General features: G+C 38.9%; 1 protein-coding gene across 2 annotated transcripts in view; it reads left to right on the top strand.

Moving 5' to 3' along the window:
- The window catches only part of SLC2A2 (solute carrier family 2 member 2), a 37,834-nt gene extending 17,494 nt beyond the window's left edge, over positions 1-20,340 (top strand). For both annotated transcript variants that reach the window (XM_081570894.1, XM_081570893.1), the window contains exons 4-11: positions 7,170-7,294; positions 10,314-10,429; positions 11,311-11,473; positions 11,945-12,132; positions 15,373-15,477; positions 19,031-19,132; positions 19,757-19,960; positions 20,048-20,340. In XM_081570894.1, coding sequence (XP_081427020.1) covers positions 7,170-7,294; positions 10,314-10,429; positions 11,311-11,473; positions 11,945-12,132; positions 15,373-15,477; positions 19,031-19,132; positions 19,757-19,960; positions 20,048-20,248 — 1,204 coding nt within the window. In that variant the 3' untranslated portion in view covers positions 20,249-20,340. The remainder of the gene's footprint in view (positions 1-7,169; positions 7,295-10,313; positions 10,430-11,310; positions 11,474-11,944; positions 12,133-15,372; positions 15,478-19,030; positions 19,133-19,756; positions 19,961-20,047) is intronic.
- The last annotated feature ends 1,028 nt before the right edge of the window (positions 20,341-21,368 follow it).

The following is a 21,368-nucleotide window of genomic DNA, read 5'->3' as shown; positions in this document are numbered from 1 at the left end:
GGATCAGCCAAGTCATGAGGTTAAGTCAATATCACCAACTCCCAGTTGCCCAATGTACTTGATAGGGGGTTTCTAGCTGCTGCTTCTGCTGTCTCAAAACCCAACCACAAATGAAGCAAGTGGTATCTCCATTCCTCAACTTTCTATTTTGGATTGAAACTTCCCGTTTTGGATTAAAAACATCAGTAGAACTCCTTTACATCCAAATTTCATTTAGTCATGTGAAATACTAAAGCTCTTTGCGTTCTCCCCACCCCCATCAGCTCAGTCTAGCCGCTCAGTCGTGTCCAACTGTTTGCAACCTCATGGACTGCAGCACACCAGGCTTTCCTGTCCATCGCCAGTTCCTGGAGCTTGCTCAAATTCATGTCCATCGAGTTACCATCCAACCATCTCATCCTCTGTTGTCCACTTGTTCTCCTGCCTTCAATCTTTCCCAGCATCAAGGTCTTTTCCAATGAGTCTGTTCTTCACATCAGGTGGCCAAAGTATTGGAGCTTCAACTTCAGTATCAGTCTTTTCAGTGAATATTCAGAACTGATTTCCTTTAAGATTGACTCGTTTGATCTCCTAGCAGTCCAAGAGACTTTCAAGAGTCTTCTCCAAAATCACAGTGCGAAAGCATCAATTCTTGGGTGTTCAGCCTTCTTTATGGTCCAACTCTCACATCTATACATGACTACTGGAAAAACCATAGCTTTGACTATATGGACCTTTGTCGGTAAAGTAATGTCTCTGCTTTTTAATATGCTATCTAGGTTTGTCATAGCTTTTCTTCCAAGGAGTAAGAGTCTTTTAATTTCATGGCTGTAGTCACCATCTGCAGTGATTTGGGAGCCAAAGAAAATAAAGTCTGTCACTGTTTGCATTGTTTCCCCATCTATTTGCCATGAAGTGATGGGACCCGATGCCATGATCTTAGTTTTTGAATGCTGAGTTTTAAGTCAGTGTTTTCACTCTCCTCTTTCACTTTCATCAAGAGGCTCTTTAGTTCCTCTTTACTTTCTGTCATAAGGGTGTCATCTGCATATCTGAGTTATTGATAGAGAGGAAATAAAATGGAAAATCAAACAGTTATTTCTTTATATTTATTTTCTGGCCTTTGCATCTACATTTTTATCACTTTTTCTGATGATAAAAATATGCAAATATGGAAAAATTAGAAAATGCAAAAACTTTTAAAGATCTAAATGATACAGGCAACTACCTTAGCAATGTGTGTGCTCAGTCATGTCCAACTCTTCTCGACCCTATGGCCTGTAGCCCACCAGGCTCCTCTGTCCATGGGATTCTCCAGGCAAGAATAGTGAAGTGGGTTGCCATGCCCTCCTCCCCAGGATTTTCCCAACCCAGAGATCGACCCTGCATCTCTTACATCTCCTACATTGGCATACTGGGTTACAATTTGTTTAATTATTAAAAGACAAAAAGAAAAGATATACCCATTTGAATGCAGAGTTCCAAAGAATAGCAAGGAGAGATAAGAAAGCCTTCCTCAGTGATCAGTGGAAAACAATAGAATGGGAAAGACTAGCAATCTCTTGAAGACAATTAGAGATACCAAGGGAACATTTCATGCAAAGATGGGCTCAATAAAGGACAGAAGTGGTAGGGACCTAACAGAAGCAGAAGATATTAAGAAGAGGTGGCAAGAATACACAGAAGAACTGTATAAAAAAGATTTTCATGACCCAGATAATTACGATGGTGTGATCACTCACCTAGAGCCAGACATCCTGGAATGTGAAGTCAAGTGGGCCTTAGAAAGCATCGCTACAAACAAAGCTAGTGGAAGTGATCGAATTCCAGTTGAGTTATTTCAAATCCTCAAAGATGATGCTGTGAAAGTGCTGCACTCAACATGCCAGCAAATGTGGAAAACTCAGCAGTGGCCACAGGACTGGAAAAGGTCAGTTTTCATTCCAATCCCAAAGAAAGGCAATGCCAAAGAACGTTCAAACTACCACACAATTGCACTCATCTCACATGCTACTAAAGTTATGCTCAAAATTCTCCAAGCCAGGCTTCAGCAATACTTGAACCGTGAACTTCCAGATGTTCAAGCTGGTTTTAGAAAAGGCAGAGGAACAAGAGATCAAATTGCCAACATCCGCTAGATCATTGAAAAAGCAAGAGAGTTCCAGAAAAACACCTATTTCTGCTTTATTGACTATGCCAAAGCCTTTGACTGTGTGGATCACAAGAAACTGTGGAAAATTCTGAAAGACATGGGAATACCAGACCACCTGACCTGCCTCTTGAGAAACCTGTATGCAGGTCAGGAAGCAACAGTTAGAACTGGACATGGAACAACAGACTGGTTCCAAATAGGAAAAGGAGTGTGTAAAGTCTGTTTATTGTCACACTGCTTATTTAACTTATATTCAGAGTACATCATGAGAAATGCTGGGCTGAAAGAAGCACAAGCTGGAATCCAGATTGCCGGGAGAAATATCAATAACCTCAGATATGGAGATGACACCACCCTTATGGCAGAAAGTGAAGAGGAACTAAAAAACCTCTTGATGAAAGTGAAAGAGGAGAGTGAAAAAGTTGGCTTAAAGCTCAACATTCAGAAAACTAAGATCATGGCATCTGGTCCTATCCCTTCATGGGAAATAGATGGGGAAACAGTGGAAACAGTGTCAGACTTTATTTTTGGGGGCTCCAAAATAACTGTAGATTGTGATTGCAGCCATGAAATTAAAAGACACTTACTCCTTGGAAGGAAAGTTATGACCAACCTAGACAGCATATTAAAAAGCAGAGACATTACTTTGTTAACAGAGGTCTGTCTAGTCAAGGCTATGATTTTTCCAGTGGTCATGTATGGATGTGAGAGTTGGACTATAAAGAAAGCTGAGCACTGAAGAATTGACACTTTTGAACTGTGGTGTTGGAGAAGACTCTTGAGAGTCCCTTGGACAGCGCGGAGATCCAACCAGTCCATCCTAAAGGAGATCAGTCCTGGGTGTTCATTGGTAGGACTGATGTTGAAGCTGAAGCTCCAATACTTTGGCCACCTGATGCGAAGAGCTGACTCATTTGAAAAGACCCTGATGCTGGGAAATATTGAGAGCAGGAGGAGAAGGGGACGACAGAGGATGAGATGGTTGGATGGCATCACCGACTCAATGGACATGGGTTTGGGTGGACTCCGGGAGTTGGTGATGGACAGGGAGGCCTGGCGTGCTGTGGTTCATGGGGTTGCAAAGAGTCGGACATGACTGAGTGACTGAACTGAACTTTAAATTACAGTTTTCCCTCTTTGGTTATTAAATTCTGATAATTTCTTCCTTTTGTACTGGAGCTTTTAATAAGACTGTGAGAATTTTTCTAAAGTAATAGGTAGCACGGAAACACAAGTTTTATTATTGTTCTTATTTAAAAGGGACTTCCCTCTACCATAAAAGAAAATTGTCAGTTCTTCAACTTTTATCAAATTACTGGTGTTTAGCTGAGCTTTTTTAAAAAATAATTTTATTTATTTTTGGCTATGCTAGGTCTTCATTGTGGCAAGTGCTATTCTTCAGTTGTGGTGAGCAGGGGCTACTCTGTAGTTGCAGTGTGTGGGCTTCTTATTGCGGTGGCTTCTCCTCTTGTGGGGCATGCGCTCTAGGATGCGCGGACTTCAGTAATTGCAGTGCGTGGACTCAATAGTTGTGGCTCCCAGGGTCTAGAACACAGGATCAATAGTTGTGGCTCAGGGGCTTAGTTGTTCCCAGGCATGTGGAATTCTCCCAGACCAGGGATCGAACCCATGTCTCCTGCACTGGCAAGCAGATTCTTTACCACTGAGCCACCAGGGAAGCCCCTTAGCTGAACTTTAAATCAGTATTCATAAATTATGCAGGTCATTAACTGGCTTTAGTTATTTTAAAATTTTTTTAATTATTTCAGTTTGAACCAGGTTTAAGCAGTAATTGGAAATTTTTCTAGATTACTTATCTCTAAAATAAATAAAATTAAACAAAACTAAATTAAATTTTTAAACATGGACAGACCATTTCTTTTAGCAGTTATTGATGTTTTATACTTCTCATCACTGAAGAAAAAAATGTAAGCCCTTGTCCCTCATTTAGAGACGAGATTCTAACAATTCAGTTACTCACTATACATTTAGTGTCCTGTTGATGAAAATAGAACGCACGTCTTCTCAAGTCTTAGGATCTAGCATTGACAACGGTCATACCCCAAAACAATGTCAAATTACAATTTATCAAATTATTTATAGTGGATTAAAAGCAAGGTTTCTTCTAGCTTTCAGTAGAAAAATGAAAAATATTCGCTTCCTTGATAACAGCCCTAAAACTAATCATTTTAACTTCAAAATTAACACAAAACAGTTGAGTCTCTATAAAAAAAACTATTTTCCTAGGAAAAATCACTGAGAAATGACATGATTGTCCCTATTCCCAGGGTCATTGTTCCACTAATTAAAAGTAAACTAATAAAAATGTACTATTCCATTACTATTCCATTACTGCTTTTAAAAAAACCTTTGCTTATAATTGTGTTAATAGGTATCTGTGGCCACTATTTGGGTTCTCAAGGTCAAATTTGGTATAGATTTGAGTTCTCAAGGTCAAATTTGACTTAAAATTTAAGGACCAGGGTAAGGTGAGGGAGACCATGATCTGGGCAATCCACATTACTATGAGTGAAGGAAGATATACATAGCTTGTTGCCTTTGAATGTGTTCTTCTTTTTGAACCAAAAATGGAACTGACCAAAATAAAGCATTAACCTTTGGTTTCACAGAGGTCGAGTCCCAGCTCTGTAACTTAATGAGCAAGTTACCTTGGTTCTCTGACATTTCCTTCCATCTGCTGCTGGCTGTTCAGTCGCTTCAGTCGTGTCCGACCTTGTTCGACCCCATAGATGGCAGCCCACCAGGCTCGCCCGACCCTGGGATTCTCCAGGCAAGAACACTGGAGTGGGTTGCCATGGGGGGAAAAAACACCTCCTTTTGTGGCATTATTGTGAGGATTAAATGAAAATGAATATAAAAGGTTTAGTACACTGCCTGCCACAAAGTGAGCAGGCAGCAAATGTAGATGATGATAATGAAGAAGAAACTTAAGCTAACAGAAGCATTCAGAGCACGATTTAAAGAAATAGACATATATTTCTTTCTCCCTGATTCAACCATTTCGTGTATTTTTAGATTATTTATTCTTGGCTCTTTCTCACGTCTGAGCAGAAGTTAAAATCCTTTAAGTTGTATAGAACGCTCCAGCAACCACTGGTGGTAAGGAAGAGGGACTTTAGAGCAATCTGGCATCAAAAATACTTTCACACTATCTGTCTCTGGTATGACTTTTTATCTTTTTTCTCCTATTAGAATATATATTATCAGCTAGCTAGTAACAATTTCCTAAGGTAAATTACTGAATTTGCCCACCCGATTCCCTGGTGGCTCAGACGGAAAAGCGTCTGCCTGCAATGCAGGAGACCCGGGTTCGATCCCCAGGTCAGGAAGATCCCCTGGAGAAGGAAATGGCAACCCACTCCACCCACTCCAGAACTCTTGCCTAGAAAATTCCATGGCTGGAGGAGCCTGGTGGGCTACAGTCCATGGGGTTGCAAAGAGTCAGACACAACTGAGCAACTTCACTTTCACTTTCTGTCCTTGTGTAGAGAAAAAACTTCACAGAGAAACACCTCTATGTTTGTCTACTCTGCAGTGCTGAAGGTGGTCAGCTCGAAATCACTCTATCTGCCTGCCTCCGGGTTGTTGATAATTTCCATATACTAGTTTCCCGTTACTGCCCTAATGAATTATTACAAACTTAGTGGCTTGAAACAACATAAGTTTGTTTCCTTACAGTTCTAGAGAACCAAATTCAGTTTCATTGGCAGAAGTCAAGGTGTCAGCAGGACCCATTCCTTCTGGAGGTTCTAAGGAAGGGTCCATTTCCTTACCCTTACCCAGCTTCTGGTGGCCAGCTCTGTCCTTGTCTGTGGCCTCTTCCTCCGTTTTCAAAGCACATCACTACAAGCTTTATTTCTTTGATCTCATCACCTTCTCTTCTGCCTTCCTAATATAAGTACATTATTGGGCCCAATTTTGAGATGAAGAGATTATCCAATTTAATCCTTAATTTAATTATATCTGCAAAATCCCTTTACCATATAAAGTGATATATTCCCAGGATCTGAAGATTAAGATGTTGACTATTATGGGGTATTATCCAGCTCATCACATGGTTTGTTGGGAAAATGAGTATGAGATTATATAGCTTTATTCTTCCAGAAAAAAACAATCTGCTTGGTGTTTAAGATACTTGTTTAGGAAAAGCTCACCTATTAAAGTTTGAAACACTGAAACAGAACATAACAAGATACTTAAATTTCTTTGTGGGACAAACATTTTCACATTTATTCACTCAGGTTCTTTTATTGGCCTTATCATCATTGACTGAACTTTGAAGAAGGTTTTTGTGTATATCACTTTCCCACTTAACAGGAAGAAGAGTATCAGATACCTGCAAACATCAATTTTTGTATGATCAATTTTGAAAATGGTGTTTTTTTGCTATTATCATCTTTACTATGTATTTTGCATTGGTTGACATTAATTCATGGATTCTGGAAATATGTCGGCATATAATGATAAAATAAGAATAATTACAGTTCTCTGATAAGGCTTAAAGTAAAAGCATGTTTTAATCTACTTCCAAATAATTTATACTAAAGAAAACTTAAATTTTAGGGTTCTTTCATGATCTATAGCAGCTAAAATCTTGTACCATTAAAAGAAAAAAAAGTGTCAGTGTCATAGGTTACAGCTACAGAATTAAATTTAGCTATCACCAAGGCATTTATTCTTCAAAACAGGCAGCATGTAGACAACTAATTGTTAACTATTTGAAAAGGTCTCAAAAGTGTTATCTTAAAGCAAACTAGTCATCATCACAGTTGAATCATCTCTATCAAAATGTGGAGATTAGGTACCCAAATTCTCTCATTATAAATATTATGTATTGTTAATGCTTTAACACATAGACAAATCAAAGTAGCAATCATGGTTTAAGATTCCCCAACTAGCTCTATCAGCAAAATTAAAATAATCACTCTTTGGTAAAAATCTCAGCATGCTCTGAAAGCAAATCCTTTTTATCAAGTTTCGATGCTAAATTTATAATCCTTGCTTTTCAAATTTTCAGAATCAAAGCCATGTTGGTAGCAAACATTCTTTCATTAGTTGGAGCTCTCTTGATGGGGTTTTCGAAATTGGGACCATCTCACATTCTTATAATTTCAGGAAGAGGCATATCAGGACTCTACTGTGGTAAGTTGTGCACACACACACACCCTTCCACACAAACACATATGTACATCTGAAAATTATTCTCAAGGTAGATGTGGTTACATGTAGGGAATATTTTTAGCATAAGGTGACATCACATAAAGGAAAGGCAATAGCACAAAGTTTCAGTACTGAGTCAGGGAGGTTTGGGACCAGTAAGTGAAGTTGTAATGAGATGTTCTTATCCACAGCAATGACATCATTTCTAGTCATATGCTCCAAGACAAATTAGTTAACTCTTGGTTTTCTTATCCATTAAATGAGAAGGATAATAATATCTACCTCGTGGGAATGCTTGTGAGAATATGTGTAAAATGTTCAGCATAGAATCTGACTACAGCTAGCTGTTATTATTGCTCCTGTTGTTCAGTAGACACTGGAAGACTGCTATGCCCAGAACCCCTAACTCTACCCTTATGGCCTGCCTGGCTACTGATGTCTCTGTCTCTCCTATCTGGAAAGACCTTGACGTTCTGGCCCATCTCTCAGGCCACATTCCCTTACCCTATCTGCTTCCACACTTGGCTGGTCCAAGTGTTAAAGTGGAGGTGGCCATAGGGAGAGGGGCTCAGGTAGAAGCAGCTGGTAGAGGAGTTCAGAATGGAGGAAAGATGCTTTTCCCATCTAAATATCTGAACCACTGTTTCTTGGAAATAGCTCTTCAATCTTCCTGAAGCAACTTAGCAGCAGAAACCTGAAGAAAGGGAGGATGGCGCATTCTCTAAAATAGTCAAATCTCTTGCTCCTCAATCCCAGTAATACCCATTGTCCCAAATCACAGCCACTAACAATAACCATTGCGAGTGGAAGAGGGAAGGTGAAGGCACAAAGTGCTGTATGAAATATTTTTAACACTTTTACCTGACAAAGAGGAAAGACTACAATTCTATGCATCTTCAATGATTGGCTAAACAAAAAGTCTGGTCTTCTGCATTGCAAGCAGATTCTTTACCAGCTGAGCTACCAGGGAAGCTCAAAATAAAAGTCTAAGATTATTTAATTAAATGGCTCTTCTTGTTATTTTCAGTGTTAATACAAATAACTGAAACGATAGCTTGATCAAGGTAAAGAGGCAACTCACTTTTGAGAAGCGCTTTGGATTCAGAACACATCCCCCTTACTGCTCTAATGAATTACTTCAAACTTAGTGGCTTAAGACAACACAAATTTTTTTTCTTACAGTTTTGAAGACTCAAATTCAGTTTCACTTGACTGTAAAATGCAACTAATAACACCATCAAAGAGGTCCAAATCAAGACTTTTCTTTATTTTCTCTCTACTTTTTGAGATACAATAAGAAAACAAATTATAAAATATTTTTAGTAAAATTGAAAATAAATGTTATGTACAGTGTGTAGCAACCTATTGCTAGCATAACTAAGTAACTTGCACTCTCCAAGCACCTTGCAAAATTATGTCTGATCCTGTTATGAGCATTAAAATAGCTAAAAATTAATGAAAATAAATTAATAAAAATTAATAGAAAATACAATTTGATTTCGGGTTCATAAGACTTCAGACCAGGCAGCCAAAATAGCTCAGTTGGAGAGAGCGTTAGACTGAAGACTTCAGACCTGCGAGCTTATCTGCATTTTCTGTTCTTGAGGTATAATGTTTGGCCTTAACAAAAATACTACAGCCCAGAATAGGATCAAACAATGTTTATTTTTTATTTATTTCCCCCTGCTTCTTTAAGATCAAAGGACCACACAGTAGAGTTGCATGTAAAAGCAGAAATTTAGATGCTGTATCAGCCATGCAAATGTTCATGGGATATTAAGAACAATTTGAAGCATTAAAAAAATATTGAAACAATTCTCAAAGGCATCTTCTATACAAAGACCATACATTTCCATTTGATAGGCCTGCAGTCTATCTAAAAGGAAGCCTCTGACAAATTTTATTTTCAGAAAATGCCAAACATTGCATTCAGTTTTGCTCATTGACTAGTCTCTGACCTTTTTATGCTCTTAGCAAATGGCTAGATTCTCCACCATTTTCAACATGACTGGTTACATCTGCATCTAGGAAAACTACAGAAGGCATAATGGCTTAGAGCTTTTCAAAATTTTGTTTTCTTTTAAGCATCAGAGGGCTTCCCAGGTGGCCCTAGTGGTAAAGAACCCACTTGCCAGTGCAGGAGACATAAGAAATGCGGGTTCAACCCCTGGGTTGGGAAGATCCCCTGAAGGAGGACATGGCATCCCGCTCCAGTATTCTTGCCTGGAGAATCCCATGGACAGAGGAGCCTGGAAGACTACAATCCATAGGATCACAAGGAGTCGGACACAACTGAAGCGACTTAACACACATGCAAGATCAGAAGTCTTTATTCAAATAAAATCTTTTCTGAAGCCCATTATTTAGAGAGAATAAGGAAGCTAGGTTGCTCTGGTTGGAGTAATTGGGGGAAGGGCCCCTGAGTCGCTTAACCCTACCACCTCTCTACCCACCCTGCCCCTCAACTCTAAAGTGTGACTTTGAGGCACCTCCACATTGTAGAAACTCAAGAAGGGCTTGTAGTTCTCCTGTTAACACTCTATTGCACTGTGATCTAGGGTAAGTCATTTCTCACCTTTATCAAGTAAAGAGGTGGGCATAGATATGTTCTAATTTCCTTTAATCCCATGATTTTAGAGTAAGAATATTACTGTATTTTTAAGAATATTGTTAAAGCATTCTTCGATCTCTTTTCTGAAGATAACCTAAGGCATTATGATACAAACTCAACATTAACATGAATTTTTTAACGAAATAAAGACAATGCTATGAACGATTGCCAGATGAATGACTAACCATCTCCTTCTATCTATATCTCTAACTACAATTTCATTTGGAGTCTCATCAACAAACATTCTTTGCATAAATTGTGTCTGTGGTTGGTGACAAGGGCTCTTCCTTCCAATAAACTCAGGAAGAATACTGACTGCACCTAAACAAAGTTACTGCCGTTGATGTCATCCTGATGACATTTTAACATGTATGTTCATGTTTCACTCAGGGCTAATTTCAGGCTTGGTTCCAATGTACATTGGTGAAATTGCTCCAACCACACTCAGGGGTGCTATTGGTGCTCTTCATCAGCTGGCCATTGTCACGGGCATTCTGATCAGTCAGGTAAAAACTCCCATCCTCTCTCTCACCCCTCTTTTACTTTACCCAACTTCTCTCTCCCTGAGTGGCCACTCTTACTGTAGAACAACACAGAGGAAAAGACACTTCCACAAGTGGTCTTGGAGGTGGCAGTTCAGAGACATAGGCTTTTTAGCTCAAAGTTAAAATATTGCTAATCCACACCTCACTTGTCCCCTGGAAGTTGTGGTGGAGTTGGCACTGAAGGTGACCTGGTAAGACAAGTCTTTAACTACTGGAGCTATTCCAGAATTAAATTATTCCATTTAGATTTCAAGGAAAAAAATGTCAAAATTTTGGCTGCCTGGGTTTCCTTTTTTCTGAGCATCTTTCCTGCTCAGATTTAAAATGCAAAGGATTGCAGTAACAGTTCTTGTTCAGTTACCTGTATTCTTTCCTTCTCTCCTGTATTCTCAGAGGGAGTCCTCAGAACCTCAAACTTATGACTATCCAGAGGATAAACTACTTTGCAATAGGGATCACAAAGCTAGTTCTCTCAGAGTAATTGCTTTATCTATGTAACCCATTCTATTTAAGTTCTGGGTAATCGTCCAAAATTATGCATGATTTTTGCTGTTGTTTTAGATATCAAATGTGTGCTTAAAAGTTTGGTTGATTTCTATCCTAAATGTCCCATAGGAGTTAATGGAAACAAATCTAGGTGAATTCTTTGTAAAACAGAGTCCTTAATTCAGTTAAGGAGAGACATACTAGTAATAGTTTCCATCTTAAGCATACTTGTGCATACTTGAATCAAAGTTGTCAGGAATTACTATCAAATAGCCAATGTGCTTTTTCAACAAATTGTTTCAGAAGGCAGATCTGAAGTGATGTGTAGTTGATATGCTTCCTCCCTGCCTTTTCAGATCGTTGGCCTTGACTTTATCCTGGGCAATCACGAGCTATGGCACATCCTGCTTGGTTTGTCTGCTGTGCCAGCCATTCTCCAATGTCTGCTGCTCTTCTTCTGTCCAGAAAGCCCCAGATACCTTTACATCAAGCTGGATGAGGAGGCCAAAGCAAAGAAAAGTAAATCTATGGTGGTTTTCCTTTCTTCCTATTGTTTTGGAATTATCAGTTAATGAGAAACAGTGCACATGAATGGATATTCATGAAACTGGTACCAATGCTTTTCAAATGAAGTCAGTGATTATATGCAAGAATATGCACAATCACTTAATATGACTGGTACATGTCATTTTGCATAAACATTCACACAAGTCCAAATAGAAAATCCATATGCAGTGTATTGAACTCAGAGACTTCTAACAGACCTTTCCTGCATATGTTTCTATGATAACGAGGAATAAGATGAAGCCAAATGTTTTGCTTTTTAAAAAAATAAAAAGACAGGATTTAACAAGAAAGGATTTCCAACACCCATGCTATTAGGTAATAGAATGGGGTATGCAGAACTGTAGTTCTTTCATTAGCAAAACAAAAATAAATTTATTTTTGTTTTGACCTGAGTTGTGTCAAACTGATCATTTTGGGGGACAGGCTTGAAAAGACTCAGAGGAACTGATGATGTCACCAAAGACATCACTGAGATGAGAAAAGAGAGGGAAGAAGCATCAAATGAAAAGAAAGTCTCCATGGTTCAGCTCTTCACCAGTTCCAGCTACCGACAGCCTATTCTAGTGGCAATGATGCTGCATGTGGCTCAGCAATTTTCTGGAATCAATGGGGTAAGTTTAAGAACACCCTCCCTCACTCTTAAGAGCAAAGTGAATTAAGACAGATGAGGACAGGAGTTTAAGTTTAAATAACTAAAGGCCACGTTAAAATGCTGACATCACAGATATCTTGAATGAGCATTAATTTTATCTTGCCTCGTTTGCTTTCTAAAATTAGCTTACAATTTTTAAAAGATGTCAGTGATCAGTGGTCTGCATGTTGATTAAGATAAAGATTAAAAGGCAAGTCATAATAAATACAAAGGAGGGCAAAGGAGAATAAATATACCAAGAAGACTGAATTACGGCTTCTAGAGTTGAGTATCAAATTTAGGATTTCAGATAGCCTAGGCAGAAGGACTCATGGTTCCCTCTATCTATTTAAATGAAGTATAGCAGATAGCCTGGTGCAAAGAAGTTTCCTGCCATCCAAGAAATTTTCACTGTTTAGGGAGACAGCACACAAAATAAACAATAGAAGGAATTGATATGATATTGGTGAGTGAGGGTAATAGAAAAGACACGACTGAAAAACATACTGAGTACTAAACTAGCTAGCTTTTAGGTTTTGAAATCTTTGTATTATGCAGATTAAAATTGTCTTACTGACAGTTAGCTACTAGAAGAAAAAAATTAAGCATTGGTTAAGAAACTAAATTTTAAAAACCACTTATCCCCATTCAATGTGGTTAAAAATGTGATTTGGGCTTCTATAGTGAGCCAACCCCAGATTCACAGGCTCTGTGGGGGTGACTGATGGATGGGCAGAGACTTAGAGGAAGCAAAGAAAGTATTTCCCCTGAGGTGAAGCAAAAGGAGACCTGAGCCTCATTCCACAAGCTGAATGCTCTGCTCTGGCCTCTATCCTCCTTTAAGGGTCCTTGATGTTGATTTTCTAATCTCTTAATTCTTTATAACTTTGGGTCTCAGAGACCAAATCTCTCTGAGCTCTCTCTCAGCTCTGTGTGTGTATCCAAGAGCATAACACTTAATCTCTCTGAGTGTCCCTGCTTTAGCTTCCATCCCAGTGCCTGGCTTAGAGGCATCCAAGAAATGATGAGCCAGAGGCTGTTGGGTAGGATAGTGTGCAGTGAGCAATCCATTCCTCACACAGTCTGAACAGTCCTTCTGCACCAGCCCTGTCTGCAGGACGAGGCTGTAGGAAAGGGATGACAGGGTGACACAACGAAAGAAAATGACTGTTACACACATAAAGACGTAGCTAAATAATAAAGGCTATTAAGGAGGCTGTGAATCAGATTTCTCCATTTGTACTAACATGAGTGGAAAATTTTGGATTAAGTGCAATGAAAACCAAAATTCTTATACACACTGGTTCAGTTCAGTTCAGTTCAGTTGCTCAGTCGTGTCTCGACTCTTTGCGATCCCACAGACTGCAGCACGTCAGGCCTCCCTGTCCATCACCAACTCCCAGAGCTTATTCAAACTCATGTCCGTTGAGTTGGTGATGCCATCCAACCATCTCATCCTCTGTCATCCCCTTCTCCTCCCCCTCTTCAATCTTTCCCAGCATCAGGGTCTTTTCAAATGAGTCAGTTCTTCGCATCAGGTGGCCAAAGTATTGGAGTTTCAGCTTCACATCAGTCCTTCCAATGAATATTCAGGACTGATTTCCTTTAGGATGGACTGGTTGGATCTCCTTGTTGTCCAAGGGACTCTCAAGAGTTTTCTCCAACACCACAGTTCAAAAGCAGCAATTCTTCGGGGCTCAGCTTTCTTTATAGTCCAACTCTCACATACATACATGACTACTGGAAAAACCATAGCTTTGACTAGACGGACATGTGTCAGCAATGTAATGTCTCTGCTTTTTAATATGCTGTCTAGGTTGGTCATAACTTTTCTTCCAAGGAGCAAGTGTCTTTTAATTTCATGGCTGCAATCACCATCTGCAGTGATTTTGGAGCCCCCCAAAATAGTCTGTCACTGTTTCCCCATCTATTTGCCGTGAAGTGATGGGACCAGATGCCATGATGTTAGTTTTCTGAAAGTTGAGTTTTAAGCCAACTTTTTCACTCTCCTCTTTCACTTTCATCAAGAGGCTCTTTAGTTCTTCACTTTCTGCCATGTTGTGTCATCTGCATATCTGAGGTTATTGATATTTCCCCCAGCAATCTTGATTCCAGCTCGTGCTTCCTCCAGTCCAGCATTTCTCATGGTGTACTCTGCATATAAATTAAATAAGTGAAAGTGAAAGTGAAATCGCTCAGTCATGTCTGATTCTTTGCAACCCCATGGACTGTAGCCCACCAGGCTTCTCTGACCATGGGATTTTCCAGGCAAGAATATTGGAGTGGGTTGCCATTTCCTTCTCCAAAAAATTAATTAAATAAGCAGGGTGATAATATACAGCCTTGACGTACTCCTTTCCCAATTTGAAACCAGTCTATTGTTCCATGTCTGGTTCTAACTGTTGCTTCTTGACCTGCATACAGATTTCTCAGGAGGCAAGTCAGGTGATCTGGTATTCCCATCTCTTTAACAATTTTCCACAGTTTGTTGTGATCCACAAGAATAGCATGTTCATAGCAGCACTATTCATAGTCACTCTAATAATAACTACTTAAATAACCATCAATAGTAGAATGGATGACTAAATAATAGACTGGGTAAATTCTAAATTGTGGTATATTACTACAATAATAAGCTAAATAGCAGTGATAATGAACAGCCTGCAAACGCAACAATGTGGATGATTCTCATAAAGGTAATGTTGATGCCAGATATAAAATATACATCAAGCAGTTCCACTCATATCAAGTATAAGACTAGGCAAAATTTATCTACAGTGGTTGAAGTTGAAAGAGTTTCCTTTGAAAAAAGGGTGACATTTAGGGGGCTTCTGGAAGGCAGGAAATGATTTATTTTTTATCTAGATTTTACAGGTGTGTTTAGTTTGGGAAAATTATTTGAGCTGTACATTTAAAGAATATATGTACCTTTTTGCATATATTTTAACTTTAACAAAAAGTTTTAAAACTGAAAAAAGTTAGATGCAGATGTAGAGTTTTCAGCTGAATATAAGATTTTAAATGATTGGAAGTTTTACACACTAAAGGAAGATTGTGATTTCTCCTTTTCTGGAAGAAGAGGGATGATAAAACCTTTTGGGATCTCTCGGAACTCTGGTTTCATGGAAACACTCAAAAAATAAACAATCTAAAATAATTCTTGCATTAAAGCCTTAGCACTAGGCTTCTTGATTCAGGCTAAACTATTCTTATCTTTCAGATCTTTTACTACTCAACCAGCATTTTTCAGACAGCTGGAATCAGCCAACCTGTTTATGCAACCATTGGAGTTGGTGCTGTCAACACAGTTTTCACTGCTGTCTCTGTAAGTGAAATACTCTAGATAAATATTCTGCTTGCTCCTCAGTCCAGAAACAGGAGTGAAAACAACCCTTATAACATAAAAGCAACCTGTGATTTATTGTCTGCATGTACTAGATATGTAGATAGAACCATGTGAGTCACAGGAAGAGTCCTAGATGTGAATAACCAACCACTGTAGTGAGATTAGGCATAACTGAACACGTGGATCAATGCTTCTCCCTATCCGCTGAAGATGTCATTTGTCACTCACTTGTGAATCAGGAACTCACTTGGGGACAAGACACTTGGTATTTTTGTGTAAATACCTAGGCTTTTTTCTCCTTTGTTCTGTACTTAAGTCCCTTAATATTAGCAAATGTGTGTAGCAAATGCATGCTCAGTTGTGTCTTATGACCCCACAGACTGTAGCCCATCAGACTCCTCTGGGATTTTCCAGGCAAGAATACTGGAGTGGGTTGCCATTTCCTGCTCCAGAGGAATCTTCCCAACCCAGGGATCAAACCCTCTTGCGTCTCCTGCATTGGCAGCAGATTCTTTACCACTGCACCACCTGGGAAAGAAAGTGTGAAAGTGTTAGTCACTCAGTCATGTCCGAAGCTTTGCGACCCCATGTACTGTAGCCGCCAGGCTCCTCTGTCCATGGGATTCTCCAGGCAAGAATACTGGAGCAAATTGCCATTCCCTTCTCTGGGGGATCTTCCTGATCCAGGGCAGATTCTTTACTGTCTGAGCCACCAGGGAAGTGGAGAAGCACCCTGGGAAGCACCACCTGGGAAGCCCCTGATATTACCAAACAGCTTGTCATTTCTATCAGTACTGGATCTTCCACCTTGATTCCTAGTCTTCCACGGCTGAAATTTTTTATCCTCATATCCTAGGGGGAAAATTTTTTTTTTAAATAAACATTGTCCTCTCGATTAGATATCTAAGCCTCTAGCAAAATTAAACTGATTGAGCAGATTCTTATGATGTTAGGCCATTGGGCAGAGCTTCCAGGTAGCTCTGAGGCTTCTCGTGTAGGTCAGTTGGAAAAGCATCTGCCTGCAGTGCAGGAGATCTGGGTTCAATTCCTGGATTGGGAAGTTCCCCTGGAGAAGGAAATGGCAACCCACTCCAATATTCTTGCCTGGAGAATCCCATGGATAGAAGAGGCTGGCAGGCTACAGTTCATGGGATCACCTGTTTTTCATTCTCTGCACATGGACTTTTAACTATTACCTAGAGTGGTCAATAATTACAGCCTTGCTACCTAGATCAAAAGGCAAGTTTGTCCAGACCACATTAAACGGAACTGGACCTTGGAAAGAGAAGGAAGAACAGATAATAAGGGAACACCAGTGCTTATGCCTTTAGAGTTAATGCTTGTTCAATCCAAAACTCTAAAATCAATAAAGGATTGGTACTGGGATGGAATCCTGGCAACAATTTGCATTCTTTTGTCTCCTGAGATAATATTTTTGCAAATCCCACTTCAACATATTTTTCTCATACAGAGATTGTGATTAAAATATTTTATGTGTAATGGGATTTGCTATGTGAAGAATCAAGTTATCAAGATCAGGGCAATCCAAACTCCAAGAATGCCTAAAAATAAAACTACTGTAGAATTCCATTGTTGTCCACTCATCCCACCCCAACTCCATGGAGTGAGAGGAGTTGTTCCGAAAATAGTGTCCTGATTATTTTGAATATACCTTTTTAGAACTCATCCTTTTAGTCTGTGAACATTTTTGCAGGAGTGACATAATCTTAAAAAATCAACTCTAATCAGCCATCTAATGAACCCTCCAGGACGACAAATAATATTTAACACTTTTAATTATATTTATTTTTGAAAAGTTTTAAAGTTCAAAGAAATACAAAAAGGATAACCTCTCAGTCATCCAGATTCTCTTGCCAAAATCAGCCAATGTTTCCGAATTCCGTGTATCCATTTAAATAAAGATGTGCAAATAGGAATATGTACTGATAACACAGTAATGTTTCAACAATTTGGAGGAAATATAATCCATTTTTTTCTTCCTGAGTGAGTATTTGGAGAGAGAGACTTTCTAAACTTGATGCTGAATGATGTTCCATATTCTGTATTTTCTTTTACACTAATGATTCAATAGATGGAAACCTGTAATCTTGAGTGAGAAAACAAAACAGAAAGAAATATGAAGCGAACTGGAAGGCAGCATGGGTCTAGAAGAGAAAGAGCGCCTCCAAGTAGGAATCTAGGATCTGAGTGCTGCATGCTGTCTGTGGGGGAGAGGAAGGTCTCTAAGCCCTGACCAAGTCTCACCCTGTGTCACCGCTCACCTGGCCCCAAGGGAGGCTGACTCAATTTTCAAGGCATGTAGTTTTAGAATTTATAATCCTATCAGTAATACTTGTTCAGAAATAGAAGAAACGGATGTAGTGAAAGCCCTTTTTGCTGAAGAAATGCTCCAGTGTCCTTGGCGGCTTGACGTGGTGTCATCAAATCAACTTTAAAAGTCATAATATAGAGAGAGTCAAAATATAAAGAGAAATTTTATGAACTAGAGGAAGGTTTGTTTTTCCCACTTCATTCTCAACAATTAAATATGGGTTCCTTGCTTACCACTCTGGAGTGATCTGAAGGCCTGAGAAGAAAGGGGTTTTCACTGTAAGTGAAAAGAAATGTTTCTCAGATATTTTCAGAGCCAAAGCTCACTGCACTAAGAGTATTGGATTGCTATTGATTTACTGATAGATTTACGAGAATAGCCAAGTGAGAAATTATGACAGGTAATTTTTGTGTGTGTGACTCACCAACCTTGGCAGTATTCCAAGGATCAAGCCAGAGTCTATTCAGCAAACTCTGGTCTTCACTAATCGTAAATCTTAACCATTAGTGCAAAGATCCTGACCCAAAGGAATTGATGCTAAGTCTCCTAAAATAGGATAAAAAAGCACTTTAACTTTTACTTTAAAGTCTTATCTTTTCAAGTGGATAGTTCATTACCAAGACCAAGTACTGTCAGGCTCACCAAAAAACACAGACCTGACTCTTTGGTAAAATGATCAAATTCTGTATGTTTCCCCTGAGTGGACACAATTTGACTTTGTTTGCAGTAAGGAAGTTGGATGACAATAGTTGACACATCAATAATTGTACTGTTTCAGAAGTCTGCAGTGCTCAAATGCTTTTAATTATAACTTAGGATGATTATCATAAGGGAAATTAATGCCATTTTTATGTAGACCCTTCATATTTTAAGGGTAGAGGAAATACTGGACATCCAAGATGTCAAGTCTCTAACTATTACACCCAAAGTGATAACCATCAGGTGGTGATAATGTTATGGTCCTTTCTCTAGAATGACCTGTCCAAATCAACGTGACAAAAGGAAGACAGTATCTGTTAATCATCTCTGGTCACTGAGACTAGTTCTACCTTTCTGGGCAAGAGTCACTTCCCTCTTTAATTCCACATGTGCAAAATGGGATAATAGAATGGCTTCTTTTCAGCTGTACAAATTTAAAAGATCTCTTTGGCAGTAGAAACTATTTAAGTATAAAGCCAGTATGTTTTAAAACTTTCCTAGGTGTTCCTTGTGGAGAAGGCAGGGCGACGCTCTCTGTTCCTAATCGGAATGAGTGGGATGTTTGTTTGTGCCATCTTCATGTCGGTGGGACTTGTGCTCCTGGTGAGTCTGGTCCCTGCACTGAGATTTTTGGTTACCCAATGATAGCACTTCTGAACCCCAAGTTAAACATCTGAGACTTACTTAACGAAATAAAGCAAGAGGAACAGCATATAAAACAAAGGAGAAATGTAAAGAAAAAGAGAATTAGCTTCAGGGTTTAAAGACTAAACAGCAGCAAGCAAGTGGTGCTTGTCACCCAGAGAAGCAGGGCGTATAATAACCAGGTTTCAATCCTGGCTCTGCCACTTGGCTTCTTGTGTGACCTTGAACAAGTACCTAGACCTTTCTACCACTTTACAGGGTGTCACGCATCCTGTCTACCGACCTTGGTATGAGGAGAAGCAGAAGTCACTAGATCCTTGCTTTGCTTCTTCCACAGGAAAAGAGTGACTAGGAAGCAGAGAAAATCCGAATCCAGAGGATTTCTTATAGCTCAAAAGATTTAAGGATGGTTCAGACTAGGAAAAAAAAACTCTTCTACGACTAGAATAACTTATACTTAATGAACATAAGCACATCAGGAAGAGTGCTATGTCCCCTCTGAACTCCTTAAGGACTTAGCTAAAGGAAGAAGCAGTCAGTGTTCCCGGTTCCACTTTTATTTTGTTTTTCTTTTCTCCTCAGAATAAATTGCCTTGGATGAGTTACGTGAGCATGACAGCCATCTTCCTCTTTGTCAGTTTTTTTGAAATTGGGCCAGGCCCCATCCCCTGGTTCATGGTGGCTGAGTTTTTCAGTCAAGGACCACGCCCTGCTGCTTTAGCAATAGCTGCGTTCAGCAATTGGGCCTGCAATTTCATTATAGCTCTGTGTTTCCAGTACATTGCGGTAAGCAGCCTAATTCTGTGCAAACTTACTGAACAGAAGATAAGGTTTAACAGCTGCTAATTGGAACTCTGTTTATTCTCTGTGCAGGACTTCTGTGGACCTTATGTGTTTTTCCTTTTTGCTGGTGTGATCTTGGCCTTTACTCTGTTTACATTTTTTAAAGTTCCAGAAACCAAAGGAAAATCCTTTGAGGAAATTGCTGCAGAGTTCCGAAAGAAGAAGGGTTCAGCTGAAACGCCAAAAGCTGCTGTAGAAATGGAATTCCTTGGACCTACAGAAACCATATAAAGATAACCTGCTTTTTGACATGAACAATAACAGGAAGAAAGCAGTGTTTTTTTTCATGACATTTTTTGAGAATTTTATATCTGTATCTTGAAGTACTGTTTTATTTTTTATAGAGACTTTATAGGCTCTAATCAGAAGTATCATCAAATATTACAAAAAAGTACTATTTTTTAACTTAGAGAATCTATTTTGGGTGGTAAGACTATAAGAAAACCAAAAAATCTAGCTCATTTTGTTACACTAACTGGCAAGCACATTTAGGACCAAAAAAAATTTTTTTTGTTACTTTGATAACCAAATGGTTTTTGTAAAATTAAACACTAAAAGGCCTGGTCATTTAGCATGGGTTATCAGTTAATAATAACAACTATCATAAACTTGTGCTAATTCCTTGCTGGCTCAATCCCTTGAGCTATATTTTGTTTTGCTTTTTTATTGACCCCAGCCTGGTTTTCTGAGTTGTGTTATAAAATACATTCAAACAGTGATAAATCAAACATTTGTTTATCTCCTCAAACTTCAAATAAGATACAGCAGTCTAACGTAGGAAATTGGAAGTAAAAGATTGCACTGTTTGTTAAAAAATGTTTTCTGAACTATTATGTTTTAAAATAGGTTGAAAAGGTAGGGTTGGAAGATCCTGAGGGTGACCTCCCGAAAATTCAAAAACATTGAATTTCAGCCTTGATCAAAATTCTTATTTAATTTTCCTGGAAAGACTGAGTTCCCAAACACAAAGCAATCATTCTTTTTGGTGTTTTCTTTTTCGCCTTGGCAGTATATGGAGCTATCTAAGCTGTTCTATTACGATTGCTAACATTTATTGTACACTACTTATGTGCCAAGCACTAAGTGCTTTTACCTATGTAGACAAATTGGAAATACACAGATGATTAAACAGACTTTCACTTAGTCAATTTTGCAACTATGGAAATACAGTTCTGAAGGATACCAAAGGCTTAGCAGGGAGCTGAAATATCTCCAGGCTCTTTTCCTCACAATGTGGAGCACTGAATCAATCCTTTTTACATTTGCTTTAATGTATGGAAGAGAAAGTCACTTTTTAAAAAGTTCTTTTTAAGAGTGGGAAAAAAATACTGAACACTTGAGGGGTTTCGTT

Source organism: Giraffa tippelskirchi, chromosome 2 (genome assembly GCF_054371585.1).
Source record: "Giraffa tippelskirchi isolate mGirTip1 chromosome 2, T2T-mGirTip1v1.2.pri, whole genome shotgun sequence".
Classification (NCBI taxonomy): Eukaryota; Metazoa; Chordata; class Mammalia; order Artiodactyla; family Giraffidae; genus Giraffa; species Giraffa tippelskirchi.
The sequence above is the reverse complement of the archived record's forward strand: the minus strand, read 5'-3'. Positions and strand labels throughout refer to the sequence as shown.